The sequence below is a fragment of the Dermacentor albipictus genome, chromosome 4 (assembly GCF_038994185.2).
Source record: "Dermacentor albipictus isolate Rhodes 1998 colony chromosome 4, USDA_Dalb.pri_finalv2, whole genome shotgun sequence".
Classification (NCBI taxonomy): Eukaryota; Metazoa; Arthropoda; class Arachnida; order Ixodida; family Ixodidae; genus Dermacentor; species Dermacentor albipictus.
This window is the reverse complement of record NC_091824.1, coordinates 10,700,569-10,724,523: the sequence shown is the minus strand read 5'-3', so window position 1 is coordinate 10,724,523 and position 23,955 is coordinate 10,700,569. Positions and strand designations below refer to the sequence as shown.

At 44.9% G+C, this 23,955-nt stretch overlaps 2 protein-coding genes across 2 annotated transcripts in view; both read right to left on the bottom strand.

Moving 5' to 3' along the window:
- LOC135904940 (uncharacterized) overlaps positions 1-23,955 on the bottom strand; it is a 161,785-nt gene that overhangs the window by 80,250 nt on the left and 57,580 nt on the right. The window lies entirely within an intron of this gene.
- Positions 4,752-7,571, bottom strand: LOC139059588 (uncharacterized). Its single transcript, XM_070538014.1, has 5 exons — positions 7,268-7,571; positions 6,658-6,766; positions 6,338-6,443; positions 5,761-5,978; positions 4,752-5,372 (listed from the first exon to the last, which is right to left on the bottom strand). Coding segments are annotated over exons 1-5 (696 nt in total). The 5' UTR covers positions 7,270-7,571; the 3' UTR covers positions 4,752-5,111.

Genomic DNA, 23,955 nt, shown 5'->3' with positions numbered 1-23,955 from the left:
AAGATCCTAGTCACGTGAAACTAAATGCGTCACATAGCCGAGCTGCTTTCTGGTAACTGCGTCACAGTTAACGCCATGCGCGCCGAGCATGCCTTAAACAATCCCAAAAGTAACGAAATTATTTACAGTAATGCTAACGGTCAGAGAAAGCGCCACGAACTTGTCCCAGGAAGATTCAATGCACGCCTAAGTAACTTCGTCACATGGCCGAGCTACTTTTCTCCAACTGCATCACAATGAGAGGCGAGACAAGAATGCCTCGAAGAACTTTTCACCAGTTCCGCGAGAACGCCAGGCGTGGCGAGCGTGCCTCAGAGGAATGCCAAAATTAGTACAATTGATTAAAATAATTCTCGGGGTCAGAGAAAGCGTCACGAACTTTTCCCGGGAAGATGCAGTACACGCGAAACTGACTGCGTTACATGGCCGAGCTGCTTTTTGTTAACTGCATCGGAACGCCGGGCGCGGCGAACGCACCACAAAAGTATCCCAAAAAGTAACGAAATAATTACAATAGTACTAGGGGTCAGAGAATGTGTCATGAACTTTCCCAGTAATATTCTGTTTGTGCGAAACTAACTGCGTCACACGGCCGAGCTGCTTTTCGCTAACTGTGTCTCAACGCTAGGGGCGGCAAGCGGGCCCAGAAACTACCGACAATAGTTGCAGTAATGTGGGACCCACAGAAAGTCTCGCAAACATCGTCCAGTACGAGTCATTATTTCAAATCAACTGTGCTAATACGGCTGAGCTGTTTTTCGCTTATGGTGTCAAAATTCTAGGTTTTGGGACGTAAGATTAAATTGTGTGCAAGGTGTCGCAGGCTGTGAAACAAAATTTCTCACCTTGCCGCAGTCCAGTAGTGCAGTGGTGCCGTGTCGAAGTGCAGAAGGAATGCAAGAATATGCCGGAAGACCACCAAAAGGGCCACAATGAAGAAATCGAGAAAGCAAGAGAGACGGGCCGCTTAACAAGTGAACTTCAGGGGTGCTATTTTGTAGGAATTCTATTACTTTTTTTATGCGTTTTGCCGCCATCACTGAGCAGCCATTGGTCGAAAATGACCGGGCCGCGCCCATTTTGTCTGTCAATCACGCGACGTCAGGAACCCGCAAAAACTGTAATCGTCATCGTGACGTTGACGCACTCATTATGCGGAGCAAAAGGCACGGATATTTGGCACGGCCAGAGGCAGGGTCGTTTCCGAAGGCATAACAAAAATGGCCGCCCCTCTGATTGCTATGGCCGTGGCTCTTCGCCGTCGCCGACGTGAACACGGAGAGCCAGACGACGCGTTTGACATGCCGGATGACCATTTTCGACGGCATTTTCGACTCTCGAAGGGAACGGTGCGGTTGTTGTGCGAGGAACTGGCGGGGGAACTAGAAGCGGAGCGAGCGACGGGACTGTCGGTGGAGCGGAAGGTGTTGTGTGCGCTGCGCTTTTTTGCCACTGGGAGCTTCCAAGCGTCCGTTGGGAGCGAGGAGACGATTCGTGTGTCGCAGTCGACAGTGAGTGAGTGCGTGCGTCGGGTGGCAGAGGCTGTTGTGAAGGCCGGGGCGCGCAACAAGTGGGTGCATTTTCCTAAGGCGGCCGAGGAAAAGGCAGCCGTAAAGGAAGGCTTTCTTCGGCGCGGTGCTATCCCCGGTGTCATAGGATGCGTCGACGGCAGCCTCGTAGCTATTGTCGCACCGAAGGGTGAGCGCAAGGCTGCGTTCATGTGCCGCAAGGGATACTACGCCCTCAACTGCATGTTCGTAAGTAAACCTCACGTTTTCTGGTGCCGATCCTTTTTGACAGTAATGTTGCTCATGTCATCGGGCACTTTCTCTGTTTACGTTTTACCAGATCTGCGATGCGGACATGAAAATCTTGGCCGTGGACCCTCTGCGACCGGGGTCGGACCACGACGCTTTTGTCTGGCGCACGACATGGTTGCGCCGGCGGTTTCAAGCTGGCCGCATCGTGAATCCCGGAGAATACCTCCTCGGTGAGGCGAAACACCTTTTTTGGCGCAGTCACGCTTCAGTAGCGCAGAACGCCGTGTCCGCTCCAACCCAAACTTTTAACCAAATTACAAGCACATAAGTCGGGGAAAAAAAAATGAAGTCACCATTGTCACCATTGTGACTGCCACCATTCTCAATGTTCGAAGTGTTAAGTTACAAGCACATTATGTGCTTGCAAGGAGCAGATGAAAGCAATACGTATTAGTGCTGCTACTACACCCAGTGCCTGCCAGAAGCAGAAGAAATGAACAAACATTAGTGCTGCTACTGCTACTACTGTCATTGATAGTACCAACAAGTGTTGATTTCTTCTGCTTGTGGCAGGCACCGAGTAGTGCACTTGTAAATTTGTTAACCGTTTGTGTCGGGTATGGACATGCTCAACTCATGCTTTTACTTGGGATTCACTTCTGGAGCCTTCTGTAGATTTCCTAAGTTTACAACTTGCCTCTCGTCAGAGGAGTACTCAATGTACTATTTCCATCTTCGTGCAGGTGACAGTGGCTACCCCTTGGAGCCGTGGCTCCTGACCCCAGTTCCTGGCCATCCTCCAGCGCAGACAGCCGAGGGGCAGTACAACACAGCACATGGCGCCATGCGTTCCGTAGTGGAGAGGTGCATTGGGCTCTTAAAGAGCCGTTTCCGCTGTCTTCAGCGATATCGCACCCTCCTCTACGAGCCGGAACGTGCAGCCAACATTGTCGCGGCATGTGCTGTGTTGCACAACCTTCGCCTGTCTGAGGGCAACATAGACTCGGGCGATGATGACAGCGATGACGACAGCAGCAGCAGCAGTAGTACTGAGCTCTGCGGTAATGACGACCCCATTCCGCAAGGTCTGCCCCGAAACACAGGGTCGAGAATGAATTATTTGAGAGGCCGGGCCGTCCGTGACTCTGTGATTGGAATGTTTGGGACAACCCGTGCGCAGCACATACAGTACCTGAGAAGTGTTCGGCGGCAGCTGCGACGTCAACAGCAGCGTCAGCATCGCTAGGTGCATGCACACAGTTGTAGCATAACATGTGCCGAAAAATTGCATTGTGCATTTCATGCTGTGAAATTGCAGACAGATTTCCCATGCTAAGTTGTGGGTGATGCTTATGTAATGCAAAGCATTCATGACTGGTCAAGGAATGTAAAAGTTGTGTAGTGAACCGTTATGTAAGGCCTGCATTTATACGAAGTGAAACAGTATGTTTAGTGGCGACATATAAGATTGAAAGCAAGCTAAAAATAAGTGTATTTTGAAAGGGTCTGCCATGAATTGCATGTTGCTGCTGTCGTCACCTAGATGCCCTGCGTGCCATGCATGTAGCCTGCAGTTGTCATAATTATTTCTACTCGTATCGGTGAAGTTCTGTGTTCCCTTACGCGTTGATGGACAGAAACGCCTGTCTACTTGCTTTGTATTCGTCGCAGAGAAGCTCCCAAAAGCCAAAATGTACAGTGTACGTCACACCTTCCGCTCCATTGAACGTGCTGTTACACGTGCAACTTCTAGTTCCTGCGCCAGTTTGTCTCGCAACAACCGCAAAGTGCCTTTGTAGTGACGAAAATGCCGTCCACCTGGTCATCCGACATGTCAAATGCTGTGGCTCCTGTGAAGTGTGGCACGCATGAGCAGTTGATACATTTCAACAAAGTGCCCTCAATTGTAAATAGCTGAACTCGGGGAATGGAATATTGCAGAGTGTGTAATTACATTTCCACAGTGCAAGCTAGCACTGCAAATACAGTAGCGCCATGCAAATAAAAGCACCAGAACACTGCACCTTTCCGTATTATTTCACCCTTCAACATACAGACATTTTTTTGGTAACACTTGTTTATGTACACATCACGTGCGACAGTCTCTACATTGAATAAGTGCGAGAACAGTGAGTACTGCAGCAGTAGAGACATATGCAACATATCACAGACAAGTTGCAATAAATATTGCATCACATTGTTCTTGCATCTGAAAGATTCACAGGTAACGGCAGGCATCGTGTAAGGAAAGTGTTGTACGCTGCACAAATATGCAGAAATAGCAACTGGCTTAAACTGCACCTGCAAAGGTGCAGGTGCTTAAATCACGCATCGACAGAAGAATATCACTGCAAAATATGTAGGTACATCACTACGTGTGAAAGGAACATGCTGTCGTGGAGTTCCATACTGAAAAAGAAAGCCATAACATCTTGCTTTGATATTGAGTAAGAGAAACTGCATAAATATTGCACACGAGGGGTAAACGTACAATGTATCACAACCATGAAAGAACACTGAATCGCAACGAAACCTGGTAATGAAAAACAAGAAAAGGACGTCAAGCCCTGTATGTCACGGCAACGAATTATATAAACCATGGAAAAACACTGAACGACAACAAAACGTACTCATGAAAAAGAAGACAGTAGGCCCCCTATGTCACGACAAAAAAGAAATAACCATGAAATATCAGTGAATGGCAACAAAACGTTATAATGAAAAACAAGAAAAGAAGACATTAAGCCTTGTATGTCACTACAAAAAAATATTGACCATGAAAGTACAGTAAATGGAAAAAAAATGTTATGACAACAAACAAGAAAAGAAGACATTCCAGCCCTGCATGCCAAAAAAATGCAAGCATAATATGTACATAAATATGCAAAAAAATACACATTACGGATGAGGTGAAGGTGCATAGGCAAGGAATTTTCAGAGCTTTTTGCTGTGCATATTCAGAGGTTCCGTGTGACATTACATTAAGGCGCATTGATGACATAGGATTGCATTGTAGAACATTTGCAGTGTTGCTTCGTGCTTAACTTGACATGACAACAACTAGGCACCGCATAATTGCAATGCCGCAGTCAGATTAATGTACCATCGGGCTTGCTGGCACTTGTGCAGGTGAGCGTGATAGTGTGGGCGCTCTTATTGCTGAAGTACAACTTCAAGCAAAAAAAATCATGCTGCAACGGCTATGCTACTTGTGGTTGCATGAAAGGGTGACTTGAGCAATTATTTCTTGCTAACTAGCAATATCCGGCCTTCATATCACCATTACTACAACAGCAAAATTTAAGCTAATAAAAAAATGGTATAAAATTCCTTGCCTATGCTACTTCTTATTTACATATGTGGGTCCTGAGAGGGGGGAGGGACTTGGCTGCCACCATGGGCCAGTGCAGCCAGCAGCAGCTGCAGGATACGCTGGTGTGTCTCCTGTGAGCGTCGTTCCACTGCCAGCCGCTGCTGCTGCACGTCGCGCATGCTGCCAACCACCTCCCTCAGCTGTTGAAGTCCCTCCATGTGGACAGCATGTTGCTGCCGCAGGACCTCCATATGGACTGTATGCTGCTGGCGCAGGATGTCCATATGGGCCTCGTGGTGCTGTTAGCGAATAAGATGTGTAATTAGTTTAATTATATAGGCTCAGTGACAATGCCTTGGTGTGTTGCATTCATCTGCATTTGCAAGCTATTGTCACTGTATATTGAAACACTGATAATATCTTTCTGGTCCATCAAATTTGTGCAGTCCCATCCCATTAAGATGTCTTACATGGTTGTACCTGCTTCCCTGAACCTAATGCCACTTCTTTCTTTTCGCCACATAATTGCGTAAATATTGACACATATTATTCCACGCAAATGTGTACAAGATATAATCAGAGCACTGTATGCATACATTATGCTTGTTTAACGATTAATTGTTGGAGAGGTCATATGCTCGTCAATTTCATACGCAGAAAAATATACGTCTGTGGCCTTACACATACCCGCTGGTTTTGCTCCAGCATTTGTCGGCGGAAGCGAGCCTCCTCCTGTGCCCTGGCTTCCGCCGACTGGCCCTGCCGAACATATTCGGCAGTAGCCATATGGACGGCGCCCTCAAGGTCTTGCTGCTTCGACTGCCTATGGGGGGGTGCTTGCGGCTCTCGTGGAGTTGGCTGGGGGGTCGGCTGGAAGGGTGGCTGCTGGAGGGTAGGCGGTTGCTCTTCATGCAAGACAAAAGCAAACGCTGCTCATCCACTGTTATCCGACCCACACAGCTTGATTGTCCTAACCAGTCACTTCGAAATGTCATTGCAGCTGCACAGCTACAATTATGATACACAAGGCAGTCGCATAGTTGGAGCAAAAGATGTCACAGAAAATTGCTGGTTACATTAACCTATAAGAAGCACAAGGAATCTCTATTACAACATCATGTCATTTGTAGGCTTGCATTTCTGCTCCATGAATAAGAGCTGAATGCTGGACACAAAGGTAGTAACAGCACAGTGGGCTACTTCATAGCAAGGTCATACAGCAACTGCAAACAATGCTGCAACAAAAGCTGGGTCACTGACTTACGTGTAAGGCCACTTGGCCCAGCAACAGCTGCAGGACCCGACACCACAAACGTAGTTGTTGCTGGTGCACTGCGGGAGGGCCCTGCAGCATCCTCCGAACTTGCGTCCTGCAGTCAGAGTAGTGTCGTTGCGAGCAGTGTGTGCAATGCGCATCATTTACACAAGTTGCTGCTCAGAGTGCATAACCTATATTGTAACCAGCACAAAAAACGAAAAAAAATATGGCTGAAGAGATTTTGGAATGTTGTATTACAATGTAATGCTGAAAATGTGTTAGGCTACAGCAGCACAAACAACACTTTTTAAACCCAATGTACGCACCTCGCTATCGGCGAAGTACTGCGGCGGGGAAACAAGGAGGCCGCCTGTCCTCCCAAGGATGTCGAGGACGCGGCCGTCCACCCCACCCACTTTCCCGCCTCCAGTGGCCCTGCAAACACAACAACGACAACAACTACGTGAAACGACGTTACTGTCAGCATCATTACAAAGCTCACCTCTTCTCGCTCGCGGCCCTGGCCGCTTCTTTCTTGGCCTTGTGAGCCATTTTGGCCCAGTGGTTTCGCCAACGGCTCGTTGACTTAACCGCTGGGCCCTGTCCGTTCAACACTGCCGCCACCGCCTCCCATAGCTCGTTCTTTCGAGCAGCAGTCATACGTGGCGAGAACTCCGTAGAAGCTCTCGCCAGGTATGGGTGCTGCTCGATGAACTGCACCAGAATATCCGTCTGTTCTTGTGACACTCTGGGCCCTTTCGCTGCCGCCATTTCCGATTTTCAAACTTGGGAATTTCAGCCGGCCCGTAACACAGTAAGAAATTTACAGTCAAACATTCTGTCTAAGCTAAGCGCCTGCATAAAGTGCTCACTACGAATTGATTATTTTTTGCCTTTTTATACCACTAATATAGAAAAGGTAAACAAGCTACTCACATTTACCGTTGTAGCAGCTTCTTTCACGGAGCGTAACCGTCAGCGCAGGGGCGCCAGGCCCAGAGTATTACTGTTGCTGCGATCACATTGACGAGGCTATTGTTCTGTCGTGGCGGTGCTCTAATGAAGGGTGCTGAGTGGCTTGACAGTTCTCGATCCACTATGTTGCAAAGTTTGTCCTCGTGGGTTACGGTTAATTCTTATTGGCCCTTCGTAAAGAAGAAATTATCACACGTCAGACATGATGCACCGAAAACCACACGACAACGTAAGCACTACACGAGCAATATTTACTCACCTCACTCTGCTGCATCTCACGGCTCCTGCAAGCAGCGCAGATTCTTCTCAGATGCAAGTGTACAGCTGTGGGCCGCAAATAGTTGCGCTGCGTTACCGACACGCTAGCGGCTGTCAGCTGTTGCAGGTAAACAAAGGCTGCCATTTTGCGTGAGCTCAACGGCATGGATTGGATGCACATCCGACTACTATGTGGCTACGGCTTCAAAAATAGAGCACTTGCGTTTGCATTTCTTTGGACTGCGGCAGCTTTTGCGTTGTAATGTAACAAAATGAATTTGCTTTGCGCAGCATGGAAGTCCGCTTTCATTAAGTGCTGTTTCACAAAACAAATTTGCTATACAGTCCCGGAAAAAGAGAAGAGAATACGAAAGAAACATCCGGCCAATGAAGGGAGCTTCTGATTGGACGATCCAAGAAACGTCGTGCCTACGTGTACACAATTTCCAAAATCGATGACGTCACGCGAAGAGGCATTGGCATGAAAAAAGGCATTCCTACAAAATAGCACCACAGAACCGCAGCCGGCCTCGCTCGCTTCGGTGGTGTGTTTATGCCATGACGGATGCGTCTGGTTCGTCTGGCGTGCCAATAGCTTGTTGCTAGGTAACGCAAGGAAACTAAGTCGTCAAGTATCAGGTCATTTATATGAAAAACTTTTCTCTTAACAGGAAAGTAAAAAAATGGCTGTGGCTTAGCTAAGGTTAAGCCCAGGATGCGAAGCATACTAGCCTTTATTTTAGTTGTTGAACCACTGTTTAGCCTGGTGAACTGCTGTTGCTTGGCTATATTTGGTTCGGCTAGACAAAGAAACAACTCATGCGTTACTCTGCTTCGCCTTCAAGAGTGGAACGTGACAGCGTTCCCGTCGACCCGCCAGCGACTACGCGCCCCGCATTGGACGCGGTGAGCGTCGAGCAACGCAGCGTCCGGCGCGGCAACGAAATGTGCGCCTGAGCAAGCGACGCACGCCTTAGCCTTAGAAACAGCTCGTTTCTAAAGCAACACCGCATTCACTAGAGGCGCTTTTGTACCGCTTTGAAGCATCGTACTCGTGGCTCTTTACTTAATTAAATAAAGAAAAAAAATGGCTGTGGCTTAGGTGAGGTTAAGCCCAGGATGCGAAGCATACTAGCCTTTATTTTAGTTGTTGAACCACTGTTTAGCTTGGTGAACTGCTGTTGCTTGGCTATATTTGGTTCGGCTAGACGACGAAACAACTCATGCGTTACTCTGCTTCGCCTTGGACGCCCCGCATTGGACGCGGTGAGCGTCGAGCAACGCAGCGTTCGCCGCGGCAACGAAATGTGCGCCTGAGCAAGCGACGCACGCCTGAGCCTTAGAAACAGCTCGTTTCTAAGGCAACACCGCATTCACTAGAGGCGCTTTTGTACCGCTTTGAAGCATCGTACTCGTGGCTCAGTGGTAGCGTCTCCGTCTCACACTCCGGAGACCCTGGTTCGATTCCCACCCAGCCCATCTTGCAAGGGTTGAGCCAAAGCCACTTCTCCTCTGTCGTGACGTCACGGTGTCACGTGGTATTGAAGGCGACACCGCCGCACCTGAGGAGCTGGGTTGAGCTCTAGTAATATGCTTCGCATAAAATCACTGCCCAAGCACTCCGCACAGATGGTTAATCAGCGATGCTGAAACATACAGCGCGTGTGCTTGTCATTTGTTTAAACCCATTATACATTGTATTTTTGTATATGTATTCTAATTATTGTATAACCCTTGAGTGTCCTCTCCCCTCTACACAATGCCTCTAGGGGCCTGTAAGGTATCTTTAAATGAATAAATAAGCCCGTCGGTTCATTAAACGTGGTTTGGTAGGCTGCCGGATAATTGCTACGCAGTTGCTGGTTGTGATCGGCTCCATGGGCTTGTTCTGGTGCACGGGCTGCAGCATCGGCATGGCGTATATAAATCCTTCCCGGTTCTGCTCGCAGCGTTGGTGTTCGAAAGCTGCCTGCTCCTCAGGAGTCTGAATGACACGTGGCCTAACTATTTGGTAGCCGGAGAGAAACTTCTGCGTGCGCGTTCGGCTACGACTGAGACCAACGATGCCACTACTGGCGCAGCGAATCGCGCGCCTCTTTCTCTTTTTCTTTATTGCGCATGCGCATGGCGTTGCGCTGGAGGAGTTTTCGGCGTACATGCTACCAGACGGACTGACGGCCGAATAGGCCAGCCATTACAGATTCGCTGTAAGTATAAAACAACGTCTGTTAGCTTCACTTCACATTCTTAGTTTCCGATGCTCGCGGCAGCTAACGGTCGGCATTAACACTACCGTCACATATTTACTTTTGCCAGTTTTCGGCAAGTGCCCTCCTTGTTGAATATCTTCCTATATGGTAATGCCGCCAGAGCGACACGAGCGAAGCTTTATCACAGGTGCAGTCCGGCCTGTATGACCATGAGTTTACGCGCAGTAAGCACCGAACGCTTCTAGTCCTGTGGCGCCGAGCCTAATCTGTTTATCGTTTTTTACAGATGGCGGTAGTTGTCTAATCGGCCGACGCATCGGGGGAAGTTTTCATTGTTCCGGGGAGGCGGGTCTGAGGCCCAACCCGTATATGCATATATTTCTTGCACTTGAAGAAACTTCGTTTGCCCTCGAGGAATTGTTCACTGAAGTGAAAGCCTTATATGACAATTTACAAGACCTGATAGTAGGAGACAGTTCAATTTCACAGCCTGAGTTTTCTTGCTCGACCAAGTATTTGGCATCTCTTTTTGGTGTAATCTTCGTTCATTTAATTGTCTTATATTTCCCTATCACTAATACTGCTTCGCCTTTCAGGTGAAACTGCACCTCTTTCTTTTTTTTCTTTTGCTGCGAGTATTAGTATGAGCGCTACTGCTGTCGATTCTGAATTCGACTGTAACCGGCATTTCCTCATTTCCGTCACTGAGTGAATTATACAGGGCGCCCCAGTTATAATGCACCAAGACTTTAAAAATAGCACTTGCGTTAATCGTAGAAAACCTAATGCTTATTATTTCCATTAGAGTAGCCGCCTGTAATTCTTGCATTACTGAGATTTAATACGGTAGTTGCAATTGATGATGTGTGGTGTTCTATGGCGCAGGAGGGCCAGGTTTGGCCAAACAGCGCCATGACAAGTGGTGATGTTGGCGATGTATTATGGAGATGTTACTTGGCTGTGAACTGGCCTAAGATTGTCGCTGTAAAGTGCGTAAAATGTACGTGCTATAAAATTATGGCGATGACTAATGACGAATACTATGAACATTAAAATCCATCGTAGAAGAATGATGCAAAGTAGAAAAATATAGGATGGTAAAATTACTTGGAGCACTGCTGCCTCGCCAGAGCCCTTGAAACACAAGGGCCTAGAGGCATGTGCTATACGAAAAAATGGCCAGGCTTAGCTTGGTTAAGCCAAGAATGCGTTGCATATTGCGCGAGTTGGGACTCAGCTTTTCTTCCCGGCTGTTGTGACGTCACGTCACGTGGTTGCGCTAAAGGTCAATGGTGGCGGCCCGGCCGCGCCCAAGGGCTGAACTGAGTGATTGCAATATGCAACACATAAAAATAGAAGCAACCTGTAACAAACATAGCAAACTTAAAAGAGAATACACCCACATATGAGACGAGCAGCAATGAACAATGGCTCGTACCCTCAATGGTGGCTGCCCGGTCGCACCCAAGGACTGAACTGAGTGATTGCAATATGCAACGCATAAAAGCTATCACAGCGGCATCCTCTGAAGAGAGGACCCGCTACGAGCATGTGGGGCTAAAAATATGCAAGACATCTTTCAGAAAACTTAGGTCTGCGTTGGTGTCAAATATAGGTTCTGGGCCGAGTAACATAACAGGATGAAGGGGAATGCGCTGCCGGTATGCTAAGGGAAAATGTTTCTTTCATATTCGGCTTCCCGACACTCCAGAAGGACGTGGAGGATGGTCAGCCTCTCCCCGCATCTACCGCAGGTTGGAGGATCATTTTCAGTGAGTAAATAGTTATGCGTGCCAAATGTGTGTCCTGTTCTGAGACGACAGAATAGGACATCTGTTCGGCGTGATTTTGTTACAGAGGGCCAGAATCCTAGCTGTGGCTATATCACGTGGAGCTTATTATTTGTTTCCGCATCCCATAGGCGTTGCCAGTGGTTCCGTAGTTTCCTCCGTAAGAAGGGCTTCAGATCTGTGACAGGAACTGCAGCGGTGGGATTAGCAGAATGCCATGCAACTGACGTGGCCATCTGGTCCGCCAGAACATTAACTTCGATGGCCCTATGACCTGGCACCCAGCATATAATCACATGCTGGTTAGATACATATGCTTTACATAAGACGGAATAGAGTTCAATTATAACAGGATTTTTGTGCTTACAGAACGATATCAAAGCCTTCACAACACTTAGGGAGTCCCTATATATAACTGATTTTTTGAGTTTTGATTTCCTTATATGCATCACGGTCGACAATGTAGGCCTCAGCCGTAAAGATACTAGTTTGCAGTTTCTTTCAGGGTCGAAACAGCACGCAAAGCAATTTGAAACAAAATGAACATACATTAACATATTCATTCTCTAAGCATAGGCTATCCACGTCTTTAGAAATAATTGATTTGGCTACCTCGTTCTTTTTCAAAAAATATAATAAACTGCCTTCCGTGTGTATATTTAAATATAATGTGTATGTGCATGGTATTTACATTGGAAATTGAAAACAATGCATGCTGAAGTGACAAAATACAGATCAGGCAGCCGCTGCTAGTGCTTATAGTGCACTGATCCTCCTATTGTCAAGATTTGCAGAAATAACGTGAAAGTAAGAATTAAAAGCCGTGCACGTCCGCGCGAGCAATGACGTAGTAAGCTATAAGCCACAATAAAATTTTAAGTGATAAGGTTGAGGCAAGTGAAATGCACCTCAAATGATGTGATGACACTTAAAGGTGTGTGGCGGAAGAGGGGGCTCTGGCCCCTTAGGAAAACTCTAGGGGGGACGCGCGGCCTGGAGCTCTCCCGTAGTCGCCGCTTGTGGGACATTGAATATATATTTATCCCCTCTGCATGCAAGTGACGATGTTTCCATCCCTAATAGATATTGTAAATTATTAGAAGTGTTTTTTCTAATGACTCATTAACTTTGTTTACTCGAAAGAGAAGCGATACTGAGACATCATTCACGTGCATTTCACTCGCCGTTGATAAGAGACTCTGCCGAAGAGGTCACTAAAATCTGCAGGGTTTTGTTTTCGGGGTAAAAAAAGCACGCCAAGCGTTTTGAAGCGAAGTGTACAGACAGCAACATATTCATTCTATAGGCACATGCTATACATACTTTCAGAAAGAATTGTTACTTGCCTACTTCCTTCTCTTTAAACATATAATTAACTTTGTCTGTGCATATATTTCAATACTTTGTGCATGTGCATGGTGTTTACAGTTGAAATTGAAAACATGGTGATGTGCGAAAATACGTATGAGACAGCCACCTCTGGTACTCCTAATGCGGTTGTTCTCCTATTGTCAGGGTTTGCAGAAATAAAGCAAAGTATGAATTAAAATATGTGCACGTCCGCGCCAACAATGACGCAGTAAGCTATTAGCCATAATAAAATTTTAAGTGAGAAGGTCGGGGCAAGTCAAAAGAAACGCCAAATTATTCGGGTGACAAAACTCTGGCAATGACACGTTAGGTGGGGAGGGGGGTAGGCTTCGGCATTGCGCACACCTCCAGAGGGCCCCGGAGCCCCTCCACAGTGAGCGTCTATGCACTACCCAACGGCATGTATGCTGAGAGTAACATCGCAGCACTGGCAACTTGGGGGAAACTTTTCGACCGCGTCGTACCATTGAAAAGGTAAGTAACCGTGCTTGCTAACTACACACATATTTTGCCTGCTTCTCGTGTTAGCTTAGAGTGCCTTGCGAACGTAAGAAAGAGATCTCCCACGACAGCGGTGAAACCTATGCTGATGCTTGCTGAGCGCTGCGTTTCGGAAATTAGTTCCGTAAGTTTATTGCCTTAATGCGAAATTAAAAATCTTGGCATGCGTTTTCATCTGATGAGAAAGATCACGTTCGGAAATAATCGTGTTGATCATGCACGCCTGTGAGTGAGCGCTCGTTTTTCTGTCGAAGCTACATGATAACGAGCCATGTGCCTCTTCCTCGAATCTTGCTGCAATGACGTTTGCTCACTTATGATTCGGCGTTGTCTCTGCTTACGAAGTTTTCTGTTTACGAGCAGCATTAGGGAAGAATATGTGAGAAATCAAAGCTTGCTACTGGCACAGGTTTCTTTTGAAGACAAGTAGTCTCGCCATAATTTTGACGAAACTAAATATGACAAGGGAAAGTTGCTTAAACTTAGTCATAAAAGAAACTCCAGAATTGTTATGTAAACATTTCTTGTAATGTGCTCCTACTACTGCTGTGTTCGTGTTCAATATTTCGCTTTGATAAAGGGGTCCCTATAATCATGACATTCATTACTGACTTTGACTTTGTGCTCTGTTGTCACCCTGCACTAATGCAGGCATTCTTTTCGTGACTGTTTTTATATGCTCCTTGCATGTGTTCTCAATATGACAGTCTTAATGTGCCACAGCTATAAGTTAGCACAAAATTCGTTCTGTAGTGGTGACGCTGTGACCCACAACACTCTCCGCACAATTTATTTATTTATTTATTTATTGTCATACTCTCAAGGCCCGGAGGCATTACAGAGAGGAGTGGTGATTACTGCAAACAAATTCATTAACGATGTTCTTGAAGTTGGTGGCTTCAGAAATGGCAGTGATGGAGGCAGGGAGGCGGTTCCAGTCATTCGTCGTTCTTGGTATAAAGGAATCAAAATAAACGTTGGTGCGACAAGTTGGAACTTCAACCTTAAAACGATGATCCGTGCGTGACGATATGTATGATGGCGGGGAGATTAGTTCATCCTTAGGTGTTTCGTTAGAGTAATAAATCTTGTGAAAAAGGCATAGGCGAAAGTACTTACGACGTAACTCTAGGTTAGGCAAGTCAAGGGTTAGTTTCATTGATGAGACACTTGCATGACGAGAATAATTCGAAAGAATAAAACGAGCAGCTCGGTTTTGAATGGATTCGATGGTGTTTTTTAGCTTTAGAGTAGAAGGGTCGAAAATGGAGCATGCATATTCAAGTTTAGGCCTCACTAATGTTTTGTACAGAAATAACTTGACAGCTGCAGTTGCCGATGAAAAATTACGTCGTAAAAACCCAAGCATGCGATTAGCGTTACCGTAAATGTAATTTATATGAATGTTCCATGTAAGATTGTGTCTAATGTAGATACCAAGATATTTATATGATGATACATTTCCTACAGGTATGTTGTTAATATTGTACGTAGGAAGGGTGGTATTTCTTACAACACTGGACACACGCATCGCCTTACATTTATTAGAATTGAGCTTCATTTGGGATCTAGCACACCATGATGTTACTATGCCAATGTCTGATTGAAGAGTATCGCAGTCGTCAGGGTTAGAAATGACACGATATAGAACACAGTCATCGGCGAATAACTTAATTGATGATTTAATTTGGTCGGGGAGGTCATTAATAAAAATTAAAAATAATAATGGTCCCAGAACCGAGCCTTGCGGTACACCGGAGGTTACTCGACCAGTGGAAGAGAAGTATTCGTTAGCATAAACGAATTGGGAACGGTTAGACAAAAAACACTTGATCCAAGCAAGCACGTTAGGATCAATGTTGAGGTTACTTAATTTAGTTAAAAGTAATTCGTGTGAAACAGTATCGAATGCTTTGGCGAAGTCTAAAAAAATGCAGTCAATAATAAAGTTAGCATCCATCGCCTGGAATAAATCATTAGTGAATGACAAAAGCTGCGTTTCGCAGGAATAGTGTTTTCTAAATCCGTGTTGGTAGGGGGTGAAAAATAAGTTTGACTCGAGAAATGAAACCAGGTGTGAGTAAACTATGTGCTCCATTAATTTGCAGGGAACGCTAGTTAGGGATATAGGTCTGTAATTAAGTGGGGAGTACCGACTGCCAGACTTATGTACGGGAATCACCATCCCTGCCTTCCAATCATTCGGAAGGATGGTAGTTTGAAGTGACTGAGCAAAGATTTCGCTAAGAATTATAGATGAATAAGTAATAGTTCCCTTAAGAAACTTCGTGTTTATACCATCTACTCCACTGCATGCAGAAACTTTTGAGGTCTGTATCAACTTTACAACGCCATCAAGGTCAATGGTAATGGGGAGCATTGGAAAATAATGCATATCAGAAAAAACAGCGCTTGCGCACAACACAGAATCAGAAAATACAGATATGAACGCGTCATTCAATACTTCACAACAGACACTCCGATCGACAGGTTCGTTGTTAGGATCACACAGTTCAATGGCACTAGATTTTTTACCGTTGACCACACTCCAAAATTTCTGTGGGTTGTCTTTCAAAAAAGAAGGCAACGTGTGCTCATAAAATGTTGTTTTGGACTCTGCTACAGCATTCTTGTAGTCGCTCAGTGCTATTGTGTAAGCATTCCAACGATCATGATTGCCAGTTAATTTTGCTCGTCGAAAAAGCCTTTTCTTTTTGTTCAGTAAACGTTTAAGACGCGCGTTGAACCAGGGTGCGCGAGAATTGGAATAAATACGTTTTTGCGGGATGTACCGGTTAATTAAGGAGTTGGCTTTTTCTTTGAATATTGACCTGTTTTCTTCAACCGATCGAGTGTGGAAACTTGGAATGTAGTCAGTGATGAAAGTTTCTAGTTCGTTATTAATTGCGGCAAAATCAGCATTTTTGTAATCACGTATAACTTTCGACGATAACCCATGGCCATGGCTGCAGCAGCTCAGCGTGCAATCTGGATGGTCATGTCAGGTATAGCGTCATATCAGGTATAAAATAAAGGAGGAGCCGCCAGAAATTCAAGGGAACTCTTGGATGGCTGTCATAGTGCATTATGTAACCTGAATGGTTGGTTCAGGTAAGTATGAAGTGTACGTGTTCCAAAAAATAGGATCTCGGTATCAGTCGTGAATAAGTTTATCCATATACTACTTAGCGCAACTTACTAAATAGGCTAAATATTTATGAAACATTATTTGACTTGGTGCTTATTTGGGTTCGTAGATTGTATGCACACATTGCCGTGTTCTATATAAATGTAGACCTAACATGTCCTGACGTTTAGTATTTTTTCTCACATCAATCGCTTGGCTTCAAGTTAAATTTTACTTTTGCTTAGTATACACTATATATCTAGCTTTATTTTGGTTTTATTGGTCTGAAACTGGTTGCTATACTGCGGCATTTATTTTCATGTATTGCTTTCTGCTATGCTACACTCATGAGCAGTTATTGTCCATGTAAGAATTCGAAGTGTAGTGTGCATATATGTGCCAGGTCTAAGCGTGCAGAGTGCATACCATTGTTTAACCTTGATATTTCCAATCATTTTTATTTTGTTCTCAGATGAACTGTGACTGGAAAATACAAATTTGATGAGCTCGAATTTCCTGAAATGAAATTGGAAGGTCAGTATTCATAGTGCTGCAGTTACTTCGGTAGTGAGGTGTTTTCTGGTAAGCTTGCTGTGTTTTCTCTCAATTTCTTTACACTCTTTGCAAGCAACCCTCTTTCATGCAGGTAGGCATTGTAGCAGTTGTGAGTCCGTGCCTACTGCAACAATGTCAAAGCTAGTTTGCACACACCACAGGATGCAACCAGATACCCGTCATTGTGTTTGTGCATTTGTAAGAACCAGCCGTGTCCACTAGGTGAAACTTGTATGTCCGTTTGAGTTTGCCGGTCATTCCATGTAACTTCTCAGGACAAAATTTACACAGAGAGGGAAGAGAGGATGACCTCGGCTAACAACTGTCTGCTTAACTTGATGGAAGGATTAAAAGATAGCACTGGATGTGCGCTTGTATTGTGCCCAAGTTAATTTGCAGAAGTTAAGGCAGAAGCTGTAATACAAAGGGATAAACGGTGATTGCATAAAAAAGTAAGTAAATAGGCACAGATTAATTTCTATCCCTTGGCATCTAGAAAGGAAGCCTTTCTTGATGCATTGATAATGGGGCCTGGCTCCCAGGTATCGTTATTTATGTGGTATGCCTGACTGATTTCTCTTGCCAATTCTCAACCATGGGTGAAAACATACAAACGATCCTAATCCAGCCTGAAGTCCTATTGCGGCAATGCATGGCGAGGTTGGACGAGCATACTGGTCTTCTTAGTGAAATATGGTGATCTCATGGGTACATATTTAGGCACCAGCCAGTCTGTCATATGTACATTTGACCACATGTGAAAGGAATGCAGTACACTGCCTCTGACATACACTGGACAAATTTGGTGGCATCTTTAACCAAGTAGGCCTCGCTTGCCTCCCGGGCTTAGACAGTTGAACTGTCCTGCATATAGTGCTTCCAGGCCCACAAGTATTGTTTCAATTAGAACGTGAATATGTTCTTGTTTCCAAGTTGGTATTTATGTCCGGCAACGTAGAGCTGAACTCTGGACCCCCGAGAGAAGATCCTAACCTGTGTAACAAGTAGTTGCTACAGCTTGTTAAATCACTACACGATAAATTTGATTCTAAGCACGAAGAAGTGATGAGTGCCTCGAGGGCAGTCAAGGAGGCTCAATATTCAATGGAACAACAAATAGCCGATATCGACAACAGGCTCTCGGCAGTTGAACAATGCATTCGATCATCTGAAGGCCAACAGGTGAACGCCTCGCGCCGCAAGTATCCGTATTGAACCAACGGCTCAATGAATTTGAAGACCGTTCACGTCGCGAAAACTTAATATTTCATGGGGTAGCAGATGGCGCTACGGAAACTTGGGCGCAGTCAGAAGATAAAATTTGCTCGGTTTTAAATTCAGCATTAAGCATGAACCAAAATAAAAGCGATGACCGTATTTCCAGGGCACACAGACTTGGCCGTTTTGTCCCCAACAAGTCCAGGCCCATTATTGTCAGATTTTCATTGTCTAAGCTAAGGGAAACGATTCTTTCTTCTAAAGATAAGTTAAAGACAATGTATTTCCGTAAGTGAAGAGTTTTGTAAGGCAACTGGAGCTGTCAGAACTAAACTGTACGAATTTGGCAAAGAAAGCGTTCAATTTTTCACTGTGAAGTACAACAAGCTATATATCAACAAAAAATGTTGTATTTACTCCCCTGATAACGACAGTGTCTGTGACCTTCAATTGGGCAATGTTCCCTGCCCTGCTGAATTATCGTCCACTGCTACTAACCGCCATTATGACGCGTCTTTTTTTTTACAGAAATTAGACACCGGCCACGCAGCCAACCTTTTCGCGATTTCTCTTTTTTATTATCGAATGTGCGAAGTGCAGGTAATAAACGTGAAGCTTTAGCATCTATTTTAGATTCGCGTGCCGCTGACGTGGTTAATTTCTTAGCGAAGAGCTGTTCCACTGTGACAAGAATTATGTTGTTCACCGTGATGACCGCTACCTAAAATCAGGTGGTGGTGTTTTAATGGCCGTCGCCGACAATATAGTGTCGTTAGGCGGTGGTCGTCTTTAGAATTGGTTTGTGTTCGTATTGTTATAAACCACCAAAGCACATTGCTTTGTGCGGGTTATCGGCCGCCAAGTGCACCATCTACTTTTTGCGATTAACCGCATGGTACTGAATTTTCTTCTCTTGCCACACTCGCCGTTATTCCATTCAGGTGATTTTAATTTCCCCCAAATAAGGTGGACTTCGGTATCACCCTTCGTTGTCGGTACGTCCGCCGAAAGTCAATCTTATTCTTATCCGCTGCATGCTTATCGTACCGCATTAAAAGAAGCGAAGGACATTTTTTTAATACCTATCTACCCTCACTTCTTTCTAAAAATCCGTCAAAATTTTGGAGGACTGTTCAAATAAAAAAGAAAAATACCCTATCTCTCACAGATACGGATGGTAGCACCATGAGCAATGCAGAATGTTGCAATGTCCTAAATGATACTTTCGCGAAATCATTTTCTGTTTGCTGCGATGATTCAGTGCCACATATGCTCAAGGAAGATTTTTTGCCCATGGATTCACTTGTTTCCGATTTTGCGGGGATATTGAAGTTAATTCAAGATTTAAAACTATTGTCTTCCTGTGCTGCCGACGAAATTAGTTCGACATTTTTGAGGAATACCGCCGTCTACGCCTCTGTATTTTTATCTACCTTTTCACCCAATCTATTGAATGCTCAACTTTGCCCGCAGACTGAAAGGTGGGGAAGGTGGTCCCACTGCTGAAATCAGGTAACCCGCATTCTCCTCTCAATTACAGACCCATTTCACTTACCCGCGTGCCTTGTAATATCCTTGAACACGTAATATTTTCCAATCTTGTGTCATTTCTTGAATCCAACTCTTTCTTCACTTCATCTCAGCATGGGTTTCGCAAAATCTACTCCTGCGAAACACAACTAATATCGTTTATACACAACATTTCTTCCTCTTTAGACAAAGGCCAAGTCATTGACTGTATATTTCTAGATTTTGCGAAAGCGTTTGACAACGTATCTCATTACTTACTGCTTCTTAAACTCAGTACTCTTAATATTGACCCTAATGTTGCGAAATGGATAGAATGTTTTCTAAACAATCGTACCCAGTTTGTAACAGCTAACGATTGTGCATCCCTGCACTGCGCCGTGAAGTCAGGTGTGCCTCAAGGCTCAGTCTTGGGACCGTTATTATTCGTAATTTATATAAACGACTTACCTGCCATAGTTAATAGTTCCATTAAACGTTTTGCCTACGATTGCGTTCTATACCACGAAATAACTAATCATCATGATAACATTATGCTTCAGAAAGATCTAGATAACATGTCAAGGTGGCGCTCAAAATGGCTAATGTTCTTAAATCCGACTAAATGCAAACTTATGTCTGTCCCGCGTCGCTCGAACTCACCAACACCTTTCGGCTACAATATCAATAAAACCAACCTTGAGCACGTGACTTCCTATATATATCTTGGAATCCAGCTAAACAGCAACCTTGCGTGGCATGCGCACATTGAACATGTCACGAACAATGCAAACCGATCTCTTGGCTACATTCGCAGGAATTTTTCTATAGCCCACCCCATTTGAAGTTACTGCTCTACAAAACGCTACTTAGGCCGAAGCTAGAGTATGCGTCATCTGCCTGGGACGCTGGTCAAAAAAGATTAGCAGATATGATTGAGTCAATTCAGAACAGGTCAGCCCGGTTCATCCTTTCAAATTATTCCCGCACAGCTAGCGGTTCTTTAATGAAGTCAAACCTTAGCCTTATTAATTTGCAGATTCGAAGAAAAATTTCTCTTCTCTGCCTTTGCAAAAAAATCTTTTACCAAAATAACTAGCTTAAACAAGTCTTCACTCCAGAGCCTTCGCACATGTCGTCGCGTCTTGATCATCGGTTTAAAGTGTTCATTCCTTTCTGTCGCACAAATGTTCTGTCTGATCCATTTCTGCCAAAAACCAGAGCCGAGTGGAACCACCTTCCCTCCTCCATCGCCTGCATCGAGGACGTATCTTTCAAGATTGCAATAACTGATTATGTTTTGAGTTTTTGAGCTTATTACCTAAATACTGATAATTGTTTGAACATGTTGTATTTTTTCTGTTATTGTACCCACCCCCTCTGTAACGCCCTTCTAGGTCGTAAGGGTACTGTAAATAAATGAATAAACAAATAAATACATATCCTAGGTGCTTATTTTTTGCTGGAAATATATGTGCATAGCAGTCCACAATTGAATTGAGAAATGCACCCGTGCAGTGGAGGTTTGCTTAGTTAAAGATACCCAAAATTTTGCGCGTGTCTGTTAGGGGTAGTGTAGACCATTCTCTTGATCATGTGCATATTTGGTCAAATGTACATAGGGCATGCAGACTGGCCGGTGCCTCAGCATGCGCCTAGGAGTGCATTATAATTCACTCAAGGAACCAGTGTGTCGTCCCTCTTCAGCATGCATTGACACTAGGAGCTGTGCACCAGATTAACATAGTTCATCAGTTTTGTTCACCTATGGCGACCGATTGACGCTACAAAATCAGTGAGGAATACCACATCAAAAAATCGGACGTGCATGAGCCGACGCTTATTATGATTGAATGAGATGGAATAGCAATCGCCATGTTTATTTATTCAATTTTTATGCAAGTATTGTTCATCACGTTTTTATACTCTTGTTTTTCAGCTTGTGCCCTGCGTCTGAAAGAAGCGCTCTAGTGTAAACGATAAATAATATTAGATATGGTGTGGTGTATTGCTTCATTGGGATATATGCTATCGTACCGGAGTCCAACGCAGGCATGAAGTAGTGGGCTTGAAATGTTCGAGAACTATGCCGGTAGCTGATGCAAATATTCTATAACGACTGGCACTTGCCGATGACTTCAGGATGTATTGAGTTGCCCGTACATGAGCACTCCTATACTCAGTTGCATGCCAAGTTGTCAGATTGTGAGAATATTTTTCAATTAATGCTGACAATCTACAGACACTGCTGCCGTTTCTCGAGTGGAAACCGATACAGCCGAAGTAATCCCTGACATGTACATACACCACAGCTGATGCACGTGGCATGTTTGTACAGCAAGGAGCAATTGGTGCGTGCTGTCGTTACTGCTGCACCCAGAGGCCACACAGTGTTCCTCAACAACTTTGTGTGAACGGACATCACACATTTTTCGCAGAACTACCTATAACATCTTGAAATCGTACTGGATCAATTGATAAAGTGTGTATTTCTGTGGTTTATTGACAACTTTTGTTACTTTCGTGTTCTTTCTACCATGCAGGGTACACGTGCACTCACTTCAAGACGACAACCCCTCACCTCAAGAAAAGCCTCTCCTCAAAGATAAGTGGAGAGCTTAAATGAAAGCAGAACATCACATCCGTAACCAGACGAATACCATGTTTTCTTTTCATTTAGGATCCTTCTGCGTCCAAGAAAGCGGTGATATGCTCAAGAAATGTTTTGGCAACATTCTGTCGGACGTGCATGAGCCGACGCTTATTATGATTGAATGAGATGGAATAGCAATCAGAGTGGGCAGGAAGGAGCGGCTACGATGCGGGCATTCCAAATCTATCTTTGCTTCTCGATGCAGATGGTATCGATGTGCGTCCCCGGCGAGCCACAACCACAGCCTGATGCGTCATCAGACATTTGGTGCCACTTACCGCTGCGCAGTCCAGTGCTGCAGCCAGAACAATGTTGCCCGGCCACATCGAAGGACAACGCCTGGACCGTCACGTCTTTTCCCATGGATCCGGCATCGCCATCGTCCCTGACATCATCGGATCAACTGCCTTTAAAGACCGGGCTCTCATCGTTCGTCTTCAGTGGGCAGGAAGGAGCGGCTACGATGCGGGCGTTCCAAATCTATCTTTGCTTCTCGATTCAGGTCAGTCCTGGCCCTCCTTTGCACTGTAAACGCTCTAGCAATACTAGCTTGCTGCTCTTTCCATGCCCACAGACCATGTTTAGCATTGTTTGTGACTGTGCTTATGTCATGAAACTTTTGCTTTTGGGGAGTGACGTCGAAATGAATCCCGGACCCTAGCAAAACTTCTAACGAACTTCTTTCTTTGATGAAGACACTCACTGCTAAAATAGACAAAGATCATGCAGAGGTGCTCTCAGAACTTCATACAGTAAAGGAAATTCAGATGAATCTGGAAAAGCAAATGACAGGTTGACAGCTGTTGAAGAAAAATTAGAAGCAACTGAAAACTATGCCGAGGTGGAAGTTGCCCGAGCAGTGACTGAGGCTATGGGTAGGGAGACGGCCAGCATTTACAGTCGTTTCGATGAATTCGAAGATCGGTCAAGGCGCGATAACTTGATATTTTATGGCGTCGCTGATGACCACACAGAAACGTGGGCTGCTTCTGAAAAAAAAACTGCGGGGCATAATTTCTTCAGCGCTCAACATGGAACTGTCGAATGAGGCCATATCTCGTGCCCACAGACTGGGAAAGTTTTCGCCTAATAAATGCCGTCCGATAATAACCAAGTTCACCAGTTTTAAAACAAAAAGCGAAATATTTTCCTCAAAATCTCAAATGAGAACGACAGGTATCACTGTAAGTGAAGATTTTTGCATTTCCACCCGCACAGCCCGCAAAAAACTAATCGAGTTCCGAAAAGCTAGCGGTGAACAATTTTCAGTACGCTACAATAAAGTGATAATCAAAAAGAAGGCTTATATGTACCACCCATCTACTAACAGTGTCTGTGAGATCGAGTCCGGAATCGAGGCTGATGAATCATCCTTGCATCCTTCTCAAGCCGCTGTTCGATCTTCTGCGCATGACACACCTCCGGCATAGCTAAACTCGAACACACACCGCCTTCCACCT